This window comes from Microtus oregoni, unplaced genomic scaffold (assembly GCF_018167655.1).
Source record: "Microtus oregoni isolate MIOR12 unplaced genomic scaffold, Mior012 000028F_ref0000031, whole genome shotgun sequence".
Lineage (NCBI taxonomy): Eukaryota > Metazoa > Chordata > Mammalia > Rodentia > Cricetidae > Microtus > Microtus oregoni.
Window position 1 is genome coordinate 19,908,820 of NW_024543087.1, and position 21,024 is coordinate 19,929,843.

The 21,024-nt window shown below is 43.5% G+C and overlaps 1 protein-coding gene across 1 annotated transcript in view; it reads right to left on the reverse strand.

The window, feature by feature from the left end:
• The window catches only part of Nphp3 (nephrocystin 3), a 47,484-nt gene extending 28,177 nt beyond the window's left edge, over positions 1-19,307 (reverse strand). The window contains exons 1-9 of the mRNA XM_041677077.1: positions 18,926-19,307; positions 17,277-17,402; positions 16,066-16,216; positions 14,023-14,175; positions 13,178-13,311; positions 7,331-7,491; positions 3,324-3,480; positions 2,707-2,781; positions 540-713 (exon numbers count right to left, since the gene is read on the reverse strand). Coding sequence (XP_041533011.1) covers positions 540-713; positions 2,707-2,781; positions 3,324-3,480; positions 7,331-7,491; positions 13,178-13,311; positions 14,023-14,175; positions 16,066-16,216; positions 17,277-17,402; positions 18,926-19,306 — 1,512 coding nt within the window. The 5' untranslated portion in view covers position 19,307. The remainder of the gene's footprint in view (positions 1-539; positions 714-2,706; positions 2,782-3,323; positions 3,481-7,330; positions 7,492-13,177; positions 13,312-14,022; positions 14,176-16,065; positions 16,217-17,276; positions 17,403-18,925) is intronic.
• Positions 19,308-21,024: the final 1,717 nt, after the last annotated feature.

Genomic DNA, 21,024 nt, shown 5'->3' on the forward strand with positions numbered 1-21,024 from the left:
GTGTTCATAATACATGTCAAAGTCACATAGTCTTTCCGTGATACAAATCTAAGCGCATTCCAACATGGGTCATCCAGCCTTGAGAGAAGGTAACACAGTCACCAACCCAAATATACTCAGGTGAAAGAATTGTTAGATGACAACCTATAAGCCATAACTTATTTTTATTATTTTTAATTGTGTGTGTATGTGTGCGTGTGCATGTGTATGTGTGTGTGCAGTTGCATGTGGAGTCCTAAAGCGAACATCTGGTGTCTTCTGTTATCACACCCCACCTTACTTTTTGAGATAGGGTCTCTCCTTGAGCCCAGGTTCACTGATTGGTTAAGCTGACTGTCCAATGAGCTCCCTAGATCGTCCTGTGCCTCTGCCCTCCCCATGCACTGGGGTTACAGAAATGAGCCACCACACTGGACTTTTAACATGGGTCTTGGGATCTGAACTTGGGCCACCATGCTTACGTGAGAAGAACTTTCCCAGCTGTGCCACCCCCAGGCCAGCACCTGATCGCTGATAGGACCAGTGTCTCAGAAGCTTACCTTCTCGAATCCCAGTTCATGGGCTGAATTAGAAGCCTGCTGAAAGGCTTCCATCTGCTCTTGCTCATCGTGTATGTCCCACAGCACATCCCCCAAATCGTCCTCTTCTGGAGTGGAATCCTCACTGCCTGCATCCTTCACCTCCACGTCTGTGATCTCAAGGCCGAGGATGTCCTGAGCACAAAGAACAAGTACAGGAAAACAAATAAAACTCAGAGACTTTGAAGCTGGGGTCAGCTTGTTGGGCCTTACCTGCCGAGGGCGGGCAAGTCCAGACTTAGGCTCTGAGGAACAAGAGTTATTAAAAGTACCCCCAAGAATAAATTTGCAACCATAAGAACCCTAGTTTAAAATAAAAACACTAAAATATAAAGATTAAGAGTTCTTCTCAACTAAAAATAAAAGCAGAGTACTATTTGTGTGATGGGATTTGTTTTCTGAAAAATGCCATGTAATAGTTGTAATTATGTTTGGCTAGAGAATCACTTTTTAAAAAGTGTGTGTATATGTGTGCTCGCGTGCGTGTGTGTATGTGTGTGCGTAAGTGTGGAGTCCAAGAGACAAAGACTAACTTGGGCATCATCCTCAGGAATACTTACCACCTTTGAGATAGGGTCTCTCACTGGCAAGAGCTCACCATGGCTAGCTAGAGAGCCTAAGGGAATCCTTCTGTCTGCATATCCCGTGTTAGGATAACAAGCACATACCATCAGGCCTGGTATTTTTAAGTGTGTGCTTAGACTCCAGCTCGGGTCCTTATGTGTATGAGGCAGGCATTCTACAGAGTGAACAATCTCTTCAGCCCACTACTGAATAATTTCAAAGGCCACACTAATGCCTAAGAAATACAGTATAAGACTGAATTTCCGAGATCGAGTTTCTTTCTTTTCTTTTTCTTTTTTTAAAAAAGTTTTTCGAGACAGGGTTTCTCTGTGTAGCCTGGTTGTCCTGGAACTCATTATGTAGACTAGGCTGGCCTTGAACTTGGAGATCCGCCTGCCTCTGCCTCCCAAGTACTGGGACTAAAGGTGTGCGCCACCACCGCCTGGCATGAGATGGACTTTCTTGACTTCAGGCCTCTCTACCATGACATTTAATTTCTCTAGTAGATCACTGAAAATATATTGATGATAGGTAGGGCTTATTTCATTTTACTTATCTTGGTTCTAAGTTTTGTAAGACTGAAAAGCTCAGAATCATCCTGGCAATCTTTCTACTCGAGATCAGCATGCAAATGCGCTGCCATAGGTTGCCTCATTACGTGTTGGGCTCACTCTTCTCTGATGACAAATCTCCATATCTGTAATCCAATTTAAATAGAAAATATGAAGCTGAACGTGGTAGAGCACACCTTTAGTCCCAGCACTTGGGAGGCAGAGGCAGGCAGATCTCTAAGAATTTGAGGCCACCCTGGTCTACAGAGTGAGTTCCAGGACAGCCAGGGCTGGTACACAGAGAAACTCTGTGTCAAAAAACAAAACAGAAGATGATGTGACACCCCCTCCTTCTCCGGTGAGGTCTCTGGCTCCAGGGAAGAGCTGAGCATCCTTAGGCCAACATGGTACACCTTCCCATCATGTTCCTTTCACTTGGAGATAACAGTGCTGCCAGCCTTTTGATATTAGTTATTGGTGCTTTTGCTGAAACAATTCTGAAATGATTTTTTGCGTAAAGAATAAGCTCAGGCACAAGACCAAGCAGCTACGGAAAGCATATGCATTAAAAAAAATACGAGATTTCAACGAAACTTCTAGCTCCAGATGCCTCCATGGTTCATTTCATATCCTGTTCTCCCAAAATGTGTCCTCTCTGCTGTTAGAAATGGCAAGGTGGGGGGGGGGGCATCTCAAATATGTAAAAAACCCAACTCCACAAAGATCACAAGAAGCCTCTTTGAGGAGTACAATGCCCATTTGTCCTCAAATGCCTCCTCTGGAGTTCCGTGTTCGCAATATGTTTACACCTAGCAGGTGTTGAAGGCAGCCAGCTCTGTGAGGCACATCCTGACAACATCAGGGTCTCACCCAGGGACCAACTCCCAAAGAACAATAGTGCTCTCCTGGGGAGCCAGTCTCAAAAATGACACACAAGTAGCTTTGTCTGGAAAACTAAAGAAAATACTATTAGGGTATTTTAGATGAAAGCTTACAGAGAAAAGCATATTTACCTGTTTAATAATCTTTTCAACACTGATGTAAATTTTATACACTCCCTCCGCAGGATCTCCTGAGTGATGGATGATCTAGGGAAAAGGGCTCAGAAGTAACATGGACATGCAGTAACTGCAGCAGCAGAAGGAGAAGTCTTTCAACATTTTAACTTTTTTATCCCAGCAAACTCCTTACAACAAAGATACTAGATTGTAACCTTGTTCAGAAGAGGAAACCGAGGTAAGTTAAAAGGCTGGTCTGAAGCCACACAGGAATATGGTGGGGGCGTCTCATTTCAACCTCTCCCTTGGGTTAGGACCCCCGGAATCTCTCATCTAGACGCCTGCTACCCTCCAGACTACTCTATTCTCACAAAACCATGGACATCACTGGCAGAGGTTCACACCAGGCCCTGACATTCTGCTCAGTGCCAACCAATACTCCCAGCCCCACCCCAACGGAAAACGCCAGGTCTTTAAACAGCTTCTGAGGTATTTCAGGACTGATCTAACTGGGCCACCTTGCTGTATGTGCCCTCTCTGGACATGCTGGCTTCCTTTCCCATGCTCATCCACCTCCTGGCTCTGGCTTGACTCTGCCAGGCATGTTCTGTGACATATGTTCTGTGTTTTACCTTGGCTTTGTTGGTCTTGCTTAGGTTAGAAACTTGATCCAGGAACTGCTGGACGGAGTCGGAAATGACTTCCCCATCCTCCAAACGATGGTAGATTAATCGTGGTTTTCCTTCTGGGTTCTGCAGAAAGGCTTCTTCGCAGTCTTCTAGTAGAAACCTAGATTGGAAATCATCATCTCTAGAGTTATGTTGTACTGGGCAGCAGATTCTCAGTGACCAGTCTAAGTGCCCAAATGGACTTTACCATAGTGAAAGGGCTCAGATACAAAGGGAAAAAAGCTTTCAAACTCTCTCTCTCTCTCTCTCTCTCTCTCTCTCTCTCTCTCTCTCTCTCATTCTGTGTGTGTGTGTGTGTGTGTGTGTGTGTGCGCGCGCGCGCGTGCGCGCGCGTATGCGCCCAGAGATCAGTGTCAAATGTCTTCCAGTGCCACTCTCTGCAGAACCTGGAGCTCACTGAGTCAGCAAGCCTGGCTGGTCACAAGCCACAGGGATCTATGTGTTCCTCTCTCCTTCCCCTGTGCTGAAATTATAGATCTTCATAGCATCCAACTTCTATGTAGGTACAGGAATTCGAACTCGGGTCCTCATGTATGTATAGCAAACACTTTACCTACTCAGTCATCTTTCCAGTTCCAAAATTGGGTCATTTTACAGTACTTTTTTTCTCATTAAAATAGTACTTTAATAAATCTATTAAAAGTAGAACCAGTGGCTGGATCCCGACATTATGGGCTTTGGGCTTTTGGAGCAATTACATGACCACACTGCAGTCATCTTAACAGAGAGATGGTAAAGACTCAGGTACAGTCAAGAAGCCATCTTCCAGCTACAACTTCTACTTGGGGTTTAAAAAGTAGCTGAGGAATGCCCACAACACAGCTCTTCATTCTATTTGCCTTTCTCGGTGTTGGCTGTTTATTCTTTTCTTTTTTTCATATGTTTCACAATTTTATTTTTCCTCTTCTCTCTCTGGGCTTCCTTGACCATTTTTTTTCTTTCCTTTTTATCAGTGTCAGGGTCAGCAGTGTGTTCTTCATGTCAGGCATTATCTTCCTGCTCTTCCGAGTCTGTGTCTACTATTCTTACATGGTGATAGAGGAAGGTCATTGGTTAAATAAAAAGAAACTGCTTGGCCCTCATTGGTTAGAAGATAGGTGGGAGGAGTAAACAGAACAGAACGCTGGGAGGAAGAGGAAGTGAGCTCAGACTCCACAGCTCTCCTCTCGGGAGCAGACGCCTCAGGGAGATGCCATGCTCCCAGCTCCCAGGCAGACGCACACGATGAAGCTCCGACCCAGGATGGACATAGGCTAGAATCTTCCCAGTAAGCGCACCTAGGGGCGCTACACAGATGATTAGAAATGGGCTAAATTAATATGTGAGAATTAGCCTAGAAGAGGCTAGATAGAAATGGGCCAATCAGTGATTCAATGAATACAGTTTGTGTGTTGTTATTTCGGGCATGAGCTAGCCAGGCAGCCGGGGTGCTGGGGACGCAGCCCCGCCGCCCTTATTACTACAACATGGTCTTAAAAATACAGTGTGTTCACTAGCCAGAGAATAAGACCTATAAATTATGCCTTAAGCTATAAAGCTTCATGATTGATTTATTTTAAGCATACAAATTCTAAAAAAAATACTGTTTGTGCATGGCTAAAAATAATGAAGCAGATTCATGAAACTCATTCACCTCACACCTAAAGACCATGAAGTTTTAATGACAGCGTTTCTTATGAGAGTACAGAATGACGTGAGAGCCAACGAACGGCATCTTGAAGTAACTCTGTGCGTCCCATATGTACAGAGCAACTAATTATTGATCATGAAGGTACTCCCCTATGAAGCTCCCAAGCTATTTGGGCTGCTCTTCCTAGATTCGTCTTTTGGGAAGTTGCGAGAGTCAGCCAATCAGAAGCAGAGTAATCTGAGAAGAACAAAGGCCCCAGCAGCTGTATCTGTGACCTGATGCTCATTGCTCCTGTCACACTTCTGTGTATTTGTTCATGGAGAGGGAAGCTCCCTGGGGATTGAACCCAGGCCTCGTGCATGCAAGGTAAGTGCTGTACCACCGAGCGGCACTCGCAGCCCCAACCACCACGATAGTCCAAAGGAACAGAGGAAAGAATGCAATAAAATGAGGGAAATTCAAGCAGAATGAAGCTGAAGCAGAAATGTAAGAAATTAAAATTCTGATTATTTAAAAAGAATTTTTTTTTTCGATACAGGGTTTCTCTGTGTAACATATAACAGCCCTGGTTGTCCTGGAACTCGCTTTGTAGACCAGGCTGGCCTCGAACTCACAGAGATCTGCCTGCCTCTGCCTCCTGAGTGCTGGGATTAAAGCTGTGTGCCACCACTGCCTGACTAAAAGAATCATTTAAGAAAATCAAAATTTTAGTTAAAGGAGATAACAAATAATAGAAAATAAATGGAAGGGGGAACTCAAGTTTAAAATGAGGAAGACAAAAACAAATGCTAAAGCATAAAGAGGAGAGTTATCTTAAACAAGCGAATGTCTTAAAGAAAAAGCAGATTAAGAATAAGAATTAAAAAGAGTAATTTAACAATGAAGGACATGTATTACCAAATAACATAAGATACAACCCCAACATCAGGTATTAAAAATGATACACCCTTAATGAATACAAAAGCAAGGAGAGAACAGGAGAGAAATGGGATTCTGCTGAGGGCAACCAGTTGAAGGGCATTGTAGACACACTTGGAGAAACTGTTAGTTTTCTCCACCTAGCCGCTAAACTGTCTGTAGGCCCCTTCTTTCTTTTGTGTGTTTGTATGCGTGGGGATGTGTGTGTGTTGTGTATGAGTATAGTGTGTGTGTTGTGAGTGAGTGTGTGTGTTGTGTATGGGTGTGTGAACAAGTGTGTGTTGTGTATATGTGAGTGAGTGTGTGGTGTGTGTGTGTCTGGTGTGAGTATGTATATGTGGTTCTTTTTTCTGTGTGTGTAACTCAGCATTCAATCTAAAGCTTTATGCACACAAAATAATTATTACTCTACCACTGAGTTTTCTCCTCTCCTTTTTTCCAGCCTCCCCATCCTGAGTGCTGGGATTACAGGCGTGCATCACAATGCCAGATTTTTTGAGGTGTTGGTGACTGACCCCAGAATCTTGTGCACGGCAGGAAAGTCCTCCACCAACCGAGCCACATATCTAGACCTTGAGTTCTTGTTTTGAGACAGGATCTTGCTAAGTTGCCTGGGCTAGGCTGCAACTTGCAATCCTGCGTCAGTTTGCTGAGCAGTTGAGAGGCCCAGCTCAAGGCAGAGTCTTAGAGACAAGGACAGGATTTACTGCAGGGAAAGTGGTGAAAATGGACATCTAAGGCAATTAAAGTCAAGGGCAACTCACTCTGCAAGGCTAAACCCAGTCAGAAAACAAGGCTAGATGGAACAGCTCACGCCCCTTTTTGTCCCATTTTGTCTTTTATCTACACCATCTATATTTGATTGATTAAAAACACCCACAGGTAAGATTCATTATATTATAATAATATTCACATTGAAACTTCATGTCTCTCAAATTGTATCCTAAGAAAGACAACAACGGGGTTGCCTGTGGACTGATATGGGAAGCCACCAGCTTTTCCTGTAATTCAGACAATAAACAATAGGCTGTGTAGGACAGTTTCCATTGTGAACATTCCCTTTTGCTGTTATAGTATGAAAGCAGCTACTAAAAACATCAGTGAATGTGACTGTGTTCCAATAAAACTTTATTTACAAAAGCTGACAATGGGCAGGGTTAGCCCTGGGCCACTGTTGCCAACTGCTGCCCAAAGCAATTCTTATATTAATGATGCTGATAGATCTAATGGTATAAAGCTTTACATTTTTTTTTTATTTGAGTGTGAGGGAGTTATAATATTTATTAGATTTCACACACTGCTTTCGACTATGAGAATGGAATTAGGTAAGTCCTTTGAAGTTCCTTTGGCAGTGATCTCTACAGCTAATGTGACAGTAAACTAGAGATCTTTTCCAGCTTACCTTGGTAACTTTGAATGAAGGAATAAAGCAACTAGAGAACTCTTCTCGAGTTCCCATTTTCTTACGGTGAGGTACTGGTTTTCAACATCTATTGGAAAATAAATGGCATGGAAGAAATATCCCATGGTCTCGCACATTCTCTTAAGTTTAGGTGAATGGTCCTAAAAATGAATTAGGATATATTAAAGCATGATATATTTAACTGATAGTGGTACAGAGAGGATCTTATTACTCAAAAGACATATTTTAAACAGCCTGTATTCTAAGCAGTAACCTAATACAAAAAGATCACATTTTAAAGAAAATATTACAGAGCAAAAGTAAATTTCTCTCTAGCACAAAAATTAATAGTTTAATAACATGACTATTTTCTAGCTCATATAATGATTTATTTATTTCACAATCAAGCAACAGAAGAAAGTAGTAGGTTAGTTTGACTTGGTATTTCTTGGTATTATTTTTATCAGGGATAATTTGCTTTCTTGTTTTAAAGGATTCAAAGGTAAATCTCTTTGTGTGTGTGTGTGTGTGTGTGTGTGTGTGTGTGTGTGTGTTGTGTGCGTGTGGAATACGGTGATCTGAGCTAGGAGTCGCAGTTTCAATGACAGCAGGCTTGCCTTGCATAAAAAAGCCCGAGATTTCAATGCAGAAACATAAAATGTTAAAAATCTTAATGAAAAAAAAATCAGTCTACAACAAAGAATATTAGCAAATAATGATGATTTTTATTAAAGGAATTAGTCAGATGCCTCTAGTTGTCTTTGGGAGGAACTTATATCCAACTACGAGATGGAAGCTGTGAACTATAAAATATTCTAGAATTTTACCAAGATTGAGTAATATCATAAAGGAGTGTTAAGTAAATCTACTAACAGTCTGTAGACCATGGATTTAGCAGGTTTATCCTTGGGCATGAAGATGTACTTGAAATTCACTTGAGACAGTAGAGATAGAGTTCTCTTACAAAAGGTCAGTTGTAAATATTTTTTTAAAATAATAATGCTCAATAATTCATCTGTTTTAGTAGGGACCTTTTAAATATTTGGTTTCTGTCCCAGTTAACTGCTTTGGTAGTGCAGCTATGGATCTCTCTCTCTCTCTCTCGATGTGGGAGTGTCATATATCAAGTTGTTGATTTCATTGGTTAAGCAATAAAGAAATTGCTTGGCCCTGATAAGTTAAAACACAGGTGGGAGGAGTAAACAGAACAGAATGCTGGGAGGAAGAGGAAGTGAGCTCAGAGAGACGCCATGCTTCCCTTTCCCAGGTGGAAGCAAGAGCTCTGCTCTCTGAGGAACACGCGATGAAGCTCCGACCCAGGATGGACGTAGGCTAGAATCTTTCCCGGTAAAACTGATGCTACACAGATTATTAGAAATGGGCTAGTCCAGGTGCAAGAGTTAGCAGAGAAGAGGATAGATATAATGGGCCAAGCAGTGTTTAAATGAATACAATTTGTGTGTTGTTATTTCGGGGCATAAGCTAGCCAGGCGGCCGGAGTACTGGGGACGCAGCCCCACCGCTCATATTACAACAGAATGGCGCCCAGACGTGTGGACAACTGTATCCACTGAAAGCCTGAGAAAGCTTGGGAAAGAGTAAAGCATGTTTTCTTGGTAGCAGCGAATTCTCGGGTCTGCTCTGCTTGCTAGAAGCAAGCAAGCACTCTCATCTAAGAGAGGCTTCCTGACTCAGCTTCAGCTGTAAAACCCTGCAGCTCTTAAGAGGTTCTGCCACGAAACATTTAAATGGTGTTGATAAAAGCTGACTGAATGCTTGTTTGTTTTCAGCAGTAGCAGGAAAAAAAAAACTGTGTTGTTTTAAAATGCCGTTTTTCTGGGCTGTCCTGCCAGGGCAAACTCTGACTGTTGGAGGCAGGAGGGCCAGCTACAGAGAGAGGACTTGAGTGTTGTCTGTTGCAGCTTGTTTGATGGCAAGGACCTTGAAACACTGTAGACTTGTAGCACTGAATGCGGCTCTGGCCGGTACCTCAGCAACAAGGTTGGAATTGCAGAAAGCTAAGGAATGGGCTACATCTAGCTGGCAAAGCCACGGCTTTAGTCCTACTGATATTGCTTGGTACATTAAAGACTCATGTGGTCAGAAAAAGAGAGATATACAGTAAAGAGAGATTCAAAGACAAAAAAAATTTCTAAATGGTTTACAGTGTGTTGAAAATATATGCAGACTATAATTTAAAGTTCTTAAAGTAAAAAACAAAAATAAGGAAGAAAGAGAGTAGTTGGGTGTGGTAGTACACACCTTTAATCCCAACAGTTGGGAGGCAGAGGGAGATTGACCTCTGTGACTTCAAGGTGTGGTAGCACACGCCTTTAATCCCGAATGCCTGGGAGGCAGAGACAGGCGGATCTCTGAGAGTTCAAGGACAGCCTGGTCTACAGAGTTATTCCAGGTCAAAGATACAGAGAACCTGTCTCAAAAGGCAAAAAATAAAAAGTAAAAATAAACAAAATAGAGGTTAAAATAAAGCGCACAAAGATGAAAAATACACAGAGAATTTTGATACTGTATGCTATTATGCTCTGTTTGAATCGTTTGAATGCTGAGGAAGGACCAACAGCTGCTAAAAGATATTTGTTTATAAATGCTGCTGAACTAATCCAACATAGATATTTTGAAAATGCCTTGACTTTGAAATTTGGATCTAAGGACACAATGCTTTGGAAAGGAGTTTCTTATTTTGTTTTCACAGAGGGTGAGAGTCTGTGGATTGCTTCTATTCCTATATGGTATTATAGACCACGCCCTCCTGAAAGGTTGCTGTGAACACCCTCAAAAAATTGCTTCGCTCAACTGCCAACTGAGATGACCGTGGCACACAGGTTATCCCATGAAAGAAATGATTAACAGCGTCCCCATTCAGCAGGAAGCAGTTTAGAGAGAAAAAACTGCGCCCATGTTCCCAAATATGGTTTATAAATGTTCTTTTACATTTAAAGGGGGATATGATAGAGATATGAATAATTTACATTGATATGGATTTTGTTTTAGTGATTTAAATTTAAGGTCAATTTTGTTATATGTATATGTGTTTCTGATCTTGATTAAGGTACTGTGATTGTGTAGTTCATTTAAAAATGTAATGTATAATTAGAAATATAGATTGTTAATAGATAATCATAATAGTCAAGTTTGTAGTCATGTTAGTTAGATTTTCTAAATATATAGATATATATTTCAGTTAGATCGGCATTTTTCATATCTTTCAAAGACTACAGAATATGCTATTTAATGTTTTAATAACTTAGGGTTTTTCATGACAATGAGACACTCTGCTCCTGGCAGCACCAATCTACTTCAAGAAGAAGATGGGCATCGAAGAGGATCCTTATGGAGTTTGATAGCCATTTGGGCAAGAAACTGCTCTTGCCTGGACTATTGCATAAACTGGACACAGAGAACCCGCAGAGAGAGGACTACTGAACTTGCCTAAAGGTGAGATGATCTTTCGGGGTTCCTGATTCATGAAAGAGTCTGCAAGACATTTTTCAGGACAAGCAGATAGTGACTGCCTTTGAAATTTCCTGCTTCATGGAAATGTCTGCTGGAAACTATGGGCCTGTAGGCCGAAGATGGATGCCCCAACAGTACAGAGGAACTTTGGGTGACTGTCCAGGCAGCAAAATGTCCTTGTCATTTCTAGAGTTTTAAAAGTTGCTTATTTCTTGTTTACTTAGGTAATATATCCTTCTGGAGTCTTTGATGCAGTTGAAGAATAGATAGATAGATAAGTTGTTTTCCTTTGTTATGATAAAGATAAAATAGATGTAAATATTGTAATTTTTACTTGATAACTGTTTTGTTATATGTAATTTTGCTATGTTAAAGTTAAAGCCTTCCTTTTTTGTTTAAACAGAAAAAGGGGAAATGATGGAGGATGGTCATTGGTTAATTATAATAAAGAAACTGCTTGGCCACATAGGTTAGAACATAGGTGGGTGGAGTAAACAGAACAGAATGCTGGGAGGAAGAGGAAGTGAGCTCAGAGACGCCATGCTCCCCTCTCCCAGGCAGATGCAATAGCTCTGCTCTCTGAGGCACAGACGTGATTCAGCTCTGACCCAGGATGGACGTAGGCTAGAATCTTCCTGGTAAGCGCACCTTGTGGTGCTACATAGATTAATAGAAATGGGTTAAGAGGCTGAAACTAATGGGCCAGGCAGTGTTTCAAAGAATACAGTTTGTGTGTTGTTATTTCGGGGCATAAGCTAGCCAGGCGGCTGGGGTGCCGGGGACGCAGCCCTGCCGCTCCTATTACTACATTCTCTCTCTCTCTCTCTCTCTCTCTCTCTCTCTCTCTCTCTCTCTCTCACACACACACACACACACACACACACACACACACACACCACAGCCTGGGAGTGTTCCAATAACACTTTTTTAAATAGATACTAAAGTGTAGATTTCATATAATTTTTACCTAACAAAATAGTCTTCTTATGTTTCCTTTTTCCAATAATTTAGAACAGTGGCTCTCAAGCCGTGGGTTGCCCTTTAGCAAACTTCTATCTCCAAAAATATTTACATTATGATTCACAAAAGTAGCAACAAAAATAATTTTATGGCTGGGGGTCACACAACATGAAGAACTGAAAGCTGAGAACCACTGATTTAAAATTTAAAATATAAAAACAAATCTTAGTTCTGGGTCATACTTCAGGTAGCAAGCCAGAAGTGGCCACAGGCTGTAGTCCATGGAGCTCTAATTTTGCTTTTGAATAACTCCATGGGATGCCTTGAGAAGTTCAAAGTCATGATAAGGATTAAACTTTAGTATTATCTGAAACAGCTTTAAGGACAGCAACTACATCAGATAAGGCCAACGAAGGGCTCAAACACGGAAGACAATAGCTAATCAAATATGAAAAGGCCATTTTAATACACAGATTCTTAACTATATTTTGTACTTTTACATTAAGACATTGGCATCTTGTTTTGTTGTTTGTTTTTGGTTTTGTTTTGTGGAATGAGACAGGGTTTCTCTGTGTAGCCTTGGCTGTCCTGGACCTCACTCTGTAGACCAGGCTGGCCTTGAATTCACAGAGCTCCACCCGCCTCTACCTCCCAAGTGCAGGAATTAAAGGAGTATACCACTAAGACATCAGAATCTTAATGATCTATTTTAGGTATAAAATTAGATATAAATAGAAAGTAGCCAGAATGCTCCAACATCTTAGTTTCGTCTTCATGCCTTCGCTCCTGTCCTTGCTTTACTAGTAAATTAAATGAAAACTATGAGCCTTAACACAATCACAATGTCTAGCTTACGCATGTGAATACGGAACCAAAGTGCATCATAAGCAAAGCCTTATTAATGCTTTCAGCTTTTTCAGCTGGATAATCTCATAGATAGTGAACTACTTAGTTTAAATGCAATTATATTCTGGATACAACATTAATTTGTATTGTGTTTTGAGATAGGATCTCACTATGTAGTCCAGGCTAGCCTCCAACTCACCTCAGTCCTCTTACCTCTGTCCTGAGTGCTGAGGTTACAGATATGTGCCACTACCTCAGCTATTAACTTGCAGTTTCTTTTCTTTCTCTCTCTCTTTAAGATTTTTTAAAATTTTTTTTATACATATGGGTGTTTGCCTGCATGTGCATTATGAGCATGCCTGGTGCCCACAGAGGCCAGAAGAGGGCATCCATTGTCCTGTGACAGGAATTATATTATATTATAGCCATTTGTTAGCTGCTGTGTGGGTGCCGGAAATAAACCCGGGTCCTCTACAAGAGCCGCTAAAGTTCTTAACTGCTGAGCCTCTCTCCAGCCCCAGACTCTGTATTCTCAATGAGTTAATACACAATTTATGAATATCTCACCTTCAGAAAAAGTTCCATTTCAGGCTGGGTTTCGGCTGTGTAGATGAGGTAACATCTGACAGAGTGACTCCACAGGGAACGTGAGAACAAGGGCGTGACCTGCAATAAGCCAGCCACGGCAGTGTCCCAGTCATCTGGAAGTAAAATGTCCATCAATCGATGAAAACCTTACCACCATACCCCTGACAAAATAATGCCAAGGAAGTCTGAAAAAAAAATAACAGACATAGACTAGAACCTGCCGTCGTGTTAATACCAACAAAGCTGGAACCATGTATTAGAAAGTAATTAATTCCTAGCCTCAACTTCTCCTCTGGGATTTGAGGTAATGAAGGTCAGTAGTCTCCCCTGGAGACAATGGATCCCCAGGATAGTGGCTGTGATTCTATTTATCATGAGCCACTCGGTTGCTCTGCTAGTTGAAGGGAGTCTGCCTTCCCAGGGTGATGTGCCATTTTGCCTTCTTATGCTTGAACTCCAGTGAAGCTAAAAGAGAGTTTGAGAATGGTGTAAAACGAAAAGTAGTTTTATGTTATTTAGTGGGAAGGAAAAATTATGAAATACCAGGCAATAACAAATATAAAAATATTGTTTCTCACTTAAACTACATCATATGCTTGTGGCTCAACAAAAGCACCTGCGAATTCTGAGAATAGCACAGCTACTAGAACCTGGGTGGCCAGGATAGTAGGAGGGCCATGTTATCCTGATGAAAAGTGTGTCACCTCAGCTTGGTCAGTCGTAGCCTCTGTGCGTGCTGGCTTGCCAATGGAATATACCAGAACACCAACTTCATATGCACAAGATTCTAGAGCACGAACAGTCACAGGCAAGGGGCTGGTTACCTCGGTTGATGTTTGCGAAGGGTCCTTCCACATCTATAGAACTGTGGGCAAACTCAGGGCCTCTGAAGGACTGCTGAAGCTGGATCATGCTGCCTATGGAAGGCTCGCTTCCCAAGGCTCTGCTGGCCCAGTATTCACATTGGGTTCCAGTAGCTGTTGCAACAAGGAATTGGAATTTCAAAAACAACCAAGCTACCAAATATTTTAAAACTCACTACATATGTCAAATAATAGTATTTCTCATGTCAAGATGTTCTATTTAAAAATAAAACAAACATTCAAATAATGGTTTTCAAAATATTTTGGCACTGACTTTTGGCAAAGCATTTCAGTTCTGGTTAGCACAATTCTGGTTATCATCTCAAATTCAAAGAAAGGATTAAAATAGGAAAGAAGGAAGTCAAAAAGAGACAAAGGAATTTTAGTAAGAGGCAGTTTAGGGCAGTGAGATGATTCAGTAGGCCAAGGCACTTGCCACCAAACCCGAGGACCTGCGTCCAATACCTGGAGTGCAATTGGCAGAAGAAGAGAACTGATTCTCAGATTATCCTCTGACCTCCACACGCGTGCACTTCCAGCCACATGCACACACATACATACCCACATACATATACTCAAGATAAATAAACGAAATGAAAAAGAGGCAGTTTAAAAACACCACAAACAAGTCTAAAAATATACTTGCAAATGGACATTTACACATCAGTTAAAATGTAAAGGAATTTTTTTTTCCCCCCAAGATGAAGCCCCAGCTGTCCTGGAACTCACTATGTAGACCAGATTGACTTCCAACACACATAGATTACCTGCCTCTCCTCCCTGAGTGCTGAAATTCATGGCATATGCTGATGTGGGATTCTCCTTTGTATGTTATGAATATGTTTTATTACCATTGGTTATTAGAAAAGCTGTTTTGGCCAATGGCTTAGTAGAGTAAAGCCAGAAAGGAAATCCGAACAGAGATATATAGAGAAAGTAGGTGGAGTCGAGGAGATGCCATGTAGCTGCCAAAGGAGAAAGATGCCAGCTGCCACCCAGAACCTTACTGGTAGGTGACAACCTCATGGCAATACACAGATTAATAGAAATGGGTTAATTTAAGATGTGAGAGTTAGCTAAAAATATGCCTAAGCTATTGGTCAAACAGTGTTGTAATTAATATAGTTTCTGTGTGATTATTCAGGTCTGAGTGCTGGGAAACAAACGAGCAGTCTCTGCCTACAATATGCTACCATGCCCAGCTTCTGAAGGGGCTTTAAACATAGACTATCAGGGCATTGATAACTTGTGTCCTTCAGGTTTAAATTGATGTATCAATGAGAAGGACCAAGAAGGCAGCATTAGCTTGTGTCTCTTAACTTGCCAAGACATTACAGTAACTTTGATACATTATACATATGAAGAAGCCAATATGGAATGGAAGCAGTCAGTAAGTCATGTGACAACAGGAGGCTGTTCTTGGTCAGTTGGGATCACTGCATCTTTTTCTCAAAATGCTGCTCACAACCATTGAGAATAAAATGAAAATAAGTCAGGGACAGCCAGGTGCTGTATCTTACTCCCCAGTGCATCCCTTTGTAAGGCTATAATACCACCCTTATAAACAGGAGGATCACAACAACATCTCCTTATACCTACAGGAAGCTTTTCCTTTACCTTGTACTAATCACAGCTCATTAATACTTTCTTGAATTGTGGGAAATGTCTTGAATTCTGTGATTACAGATTTTTCTTTCTTGCTAGAAAAATGTAGGTGTGACTCGCCGTGGGTACCTTGGGTGGGGATTGGCGTGTGGAGAGAGAGCGCACATGTACACCATGGACCAGGATGGTTGGCAGAGCATGAGGACAAGAGAAAGTCTAACCAGAACTACCAAGGACAGGAGGTCCTAGCAGCTAAGAGAGTACCAAAAGGTCTCTTCTGTGTGTAAGAGCATGGCACGCACTAATCCTGCACACAGAGAGCAAAGGGAATACGGCAGTCGGTTCTGAGCATCACAGCGGCCCTGCAGAAAGGGTAACGTGAACATGAAATGCGCTTACCTGTGACATCTGTGCAGCTGTCATCAGAATCAGACTCTCCAGGGTCGAAAACTTGGATACCCTGTGCCTGCAGCCTTTGAAGTTTGCTCTCCAGTTCCCGCTTGGCCCTCAGTAAGTCCTGGATTTCATTTTCTTTGGTCTCCCTAAAAATCTTTTAAAACGTAGAATTTAATTTTGAGACTCTTTTTATAATCACAAAGTTGTGCCACCAACTTTTCAGGGGGGAAACCCATTCATTCATAAAGTCAGTTTTTATTGGTTCTTAGTCTCCTCTGAGATGACGTCCTCAGACCTTTTATTGCTTCCCAGTTGAACCCACTGGAAGTCTAGCAGCATGAAGGTGAGTCTTATGTGACGTCTAACAAATTTGTTTCCTTCATACCAAATACCAAACATTTTCAAACGCTCCATCTCACGAAGGAACCACATTCTTAGAGGCTGGAGAGAGGGTACAGTGGCTAAGAATACATGCTACTCTTGCAGCAAACCTGAGTTTTGATTCCTTTTGATTCCTAACACTCATGTTGGGCAGCTCACACTGGCCTGTGACTCTGGCTCCAAGAGATCCTATGACTCCAGCCTCCACAGGCACTGCATCCATGTGTGTTTGTATATACATACACACACAATTAAAAATAGAAATAAAAATTCATTCTTTAATCTTTCAATATCTCATCTAAAATGTTCACTTTCCAGATTATCTCTCTATCAAATAAACAACACCCAACTGAAAACACGAAACACTTTCTTCTCCAGCTCTTGTGACCTTCATACGTGTTACTTCATTTATCTCTGTTCATCATGATAGCAGATGAACTTTTTTTCTGTTGTGTTTTTCAAGACAAGTTCTCATTATGTAGACCAGACTGGCCTTGAATTTACAGAAATCTGCTTGTCTCTGTCTCCAGAGTGCTGGGATTAAGGGCATGGGCCGCTACATCTGGATCAAATAAACACTTTTTTTTTTTTTTTTTTTTTTTTTTTTTTTTTTTTTTGGTTTTTCGAGACAGGGTTTCTCTGTGGTTTTGGAGCCTGTCCTGGAACTAGCTCTTGTAGACCAGGCTGGCCTCGAACTCACAGAGATCCTTCTGCCTCTGCCTCCCGAGTGCTGGGATTAAAGGGCGCCAACACCACCCGGCAGGAACACTTTTTTAAAAAAAATAGTTTTTAATCTGTGACACTGGAGGCGTGTAGAAATACAAGGAATTTACCTTGAATTGCCTTTTAACTCTGTCTCTGTCGTGTTCAAATGTAACTGCTCTCTCCATGGCTTGGTATTTTGCTTCCAGGGCCCCCTCTTTTTCCCGCAGTATCTTCTGATAAGTTTTCTGAAGTGCCTGGAATAATTCACCTGTTATCTCTTAACAAAAACAGCCTTGCCTTCTGATATATATGTTACACGTGTTAGGATTTAATACTCTACTCATTATTTTTATCAACTATCAAGCATGTCTATGTCATCATTTTATTCATGCAAAATAGAAAAAAATGCAAACATGTTTGAATCCTAGCAAGCAGATTCTGCAGCAATGAGCTTTCAATGTACATGAACACCTTTTCTTTGAAATACTGCACCAGCTCCCAAAGTCTTCTATGCCTCAGGTTTTCTAAGAGACTAAGAAATGCAATTTGTAAGGCTCAGCTTGAAGAATAATTAACTACGAAAGTTTCCATGCTCCGCGACAATATAGATTAATCCTTTTATTGTCCGCTGAGCCATTCAGTCTGATTCCACAGCGGGCCTCCAGTAAATGTCAACACAGCTGAGTGAAATAAATGTGGGAAAATTTCCTCAAGATTATACAGGCAAGAAAAGAACAGCAGGTTATATAAGGAAGTGGGATTGCTGACCAGTGACCTGTGACTTTGGGTCTGTCAGCCCTCTCTAAGCTGGCTTCTTCATCCTGCCCCTTCCTACCTGCCATCCACATGACTCTCAGCTGGCAGTAGTGCACGCACATGAAATCAGACCGGAAATGCACAGGTCCACCTTATATGGGCAAGTGCATTGGTCAGCCAGTGGAACCCGAGGGCAGCAGGAGCTGCAGCGAGGAACATCTTCCCAGAGAATATGCTAATGGAATACTAGATAATGATGGAAATGAAGCCTGACTAAAAGAAGGCGCCTTCTTTTATGTAAAGCCTGAGCTATTTATTTAATGCCTACTTCAATGGGCCCTGGAGCTCTTGGGCTATCAGAGATCTCACCCAGGGAAAAGAAAGGAGTAAACATACGACCACCAGAGAGGCTCCGGGCCCCTGGCATCAAGTCCCAGACTTTTTGCTCTGAGAAATTTTGCTTTACCTACTATCTGAATGAACTAAAGCCGATCTGTTATAAGGCCTACAAAGCATCAAAATAACGATTGAGTCCATTAGCCAAATGGACTACGGGAATTTGAGTACTCTCAAGGAAGGTTTTCAACCACAGCAGTTAAAAACGGTGAAACCAGGAGGTTTCCATAAAAATTCCTGTCATATCATTAAAACCCAAAACTTCAGGACGTCGCAAAGAAACTGAGCCAAGCGCTCCATGTTGGAGATATGTTAAATGGGGAGGAGTTGTATGAAGTTTCATCACAGTGTGGCATTTGTGGCTTCAGGACTTGGGATGATTGATTCAAGGTGTCTAGATGAATGAACCGGAAATTGAAAAGGGGGAAGAAAGAACCTGATAAGAAATTAGTTTAGATTCAAATAATTCCTCGTAAACAAGGAGAAGTTTCTGTCCAACTTGGAAAACAACTAGATTTGTAGGCTGGGGCAGGATGGTGGTGCCACCAAGTGGCTGAGCGGCACACCCGGGTCTCAGTTTCCCAAACAGCGCTTCCCGCTCACAACACACTCTGTCCCGCGTTACCTGCAGCTCCGCCCGCAGCCTCTTGTTCTCGGTGTCCAGCTTGGCCTCTCGGCGACCCATGGACAGCAACTCCTGGTTCTTGCTGACCCGGAAGATCTCATACTCCTTCTTGAGGCGCTCGAACTCGGCTGCCGCGTACTCCAGCTCTGGCACCGACGAGCCGGTGGACTTGAAGCTGGCTCCCAGCAGCCCGCCGCCGCCCGCCGCGCGAGGCAGCGACCCGGGCCCGGCTCCCGCTCCCCTGCGGAACGAGCTGCGCAGCAGGCGGGCCTTGGGCTTCACCTCCACCGGGATCTCGCAGGCCTCGCCGCCGCCCGCCCCGTACGTGTCCTCGATCACCTCCCCACCAGCAGGGCTCACCAGAGATGAGGCTGTCCCCATGGTGCCCACGGCCAGGCGAGGCGGCTCGCTGGGTCCCAGTAGGAGGTGGGGCCAAGAGGGCGGGGCCTGGAAAGCAGGGCGGAGCGCAGCGGCGAGGGGGTGTGACCAGGAGGCAAGGGCGGGGCCAGGAGGGGCGGAGTCCAGATGGTGGGGCGTGGCCGAATGGTGGGGCGGGGTGCAGAAGCGGGGAGGGCGGAGGGGGGCTGAGAGAGGAGCAGAGCAGTAGTGAGTGGGGCCTGGAGAGAAGGGGAGAGGAAAGTGACACAGAGAGGAGGCGTGGTTTCAAAGACAAGGCGTCCAGGGAGGGGCGGAGCCAGGCCTTAGGGGCGTGAACAAACAAGCAGGGCGTGCTGCGGCTGCAGGAGAGGACTCGGTCTGCAGAGAGGGGTGGGACGTGGCAGCGAGAGGAGGCGTGGTCAGGTGAGGCCAGGGCCCGAAGTGGAGGTGGGGCCGGGGTTTGGGGACGTGACCGGGTAAGTGGGAGGCGCTGTGGCAGCCGGGGAGAGTCAGAGTGGGAGGGTCCAGGCGTGACAGCTGGGGTGGGGGCGGGTATCTGCAGGAGAAAAGAACGGCACCCAGAGGGCGGAGCCAGGTTTCAGGGGCAAGGCCGTTCTAGTGGGGCTGGAGCTTCTGCTGGGGAGCTAGCGGCTTGCAGAGAGGGGCGGGACGAGGCAGGGTTGCGAGAAAGGAGCGTGGGGGAAGAGCGGAGTTGGTAACACGGACCGGAGCTGTCCGGCCTGAGAGCTGGCTTTTCAGTAACAGGCTGCAGGATTGAGTTGGGCAAGCCGGGGTGGGGGTGGGGGGGTGGGGAGGACCAGGAGAGGAGCTATACTCCAGGACGTCTAGAAGGGAGGACTTCAGACTAGGACCTAGGCTAAAAGCGAGAAGGGCGAAGGGCGCTGCTTCGCTTACTTTGCGAGAACTAGATCCCACACCCACCTGCTCTTGCTCCACCGCTGCTGTCTCTGCTGCCCCAAACTAGGGTCTCCTCTCCCTAGAGGCAGTTCAGGGCCTACTGTGTCTCTCAGTATGCATGTAACAAATAATGTTGTCCAGGAAAGAACTTTAAAGCGTCACCACATGAGACCACGGGGTCCATCCTTTGATAAGATCAGGTTTTATAACTCAAGGCACCTGGGACGCTGGGGATCGTAGACTAGACGAAAGGAAATTATTACAATTATAGAGTCTGCAGGAAGGGAACACTTGCTATCATTTTAGATTCTGTTCCTGGTTGCCCTTGGTCTGTTAGCTTGTCTTCCTACCCACTCCAGGTTGGTGCCCAAAGTTAAAGGGGACAAAAAGGGCAGAAATGTCTTTGCTTGACACTGTTGTGAGCTGTGAGCTGGTACTCTTTATGCATGTCCTTTCCTTCTTAGGAAGTACCGAAATTCTTTAAAGTGCCAGCCACTCTCTCCTATCTGCCATTATTCTCTGATTACTGGAAATTCCCTTGCCCAAGTGTGATATAATTTTATTTCAGCTTTTGCTTACTCCTTCCCTGGTTGCAAGGAAACTAGTGGCATTTTAAGCATGTGTCCTTGCAGAGCTTCCTGCATGGTGACTCGCGTGACCATAGGGTCCCATCTGACTCACAGACACCGTCAGGTTTCCTGAAAAGCTGAGATAACCATACAAGACATCTACAGTGAAACACTGGGCCCGACACCTGCGACAGGAAAAGGGAAGCAGGGAGACTGGGCAGAAGGAGAGATTGC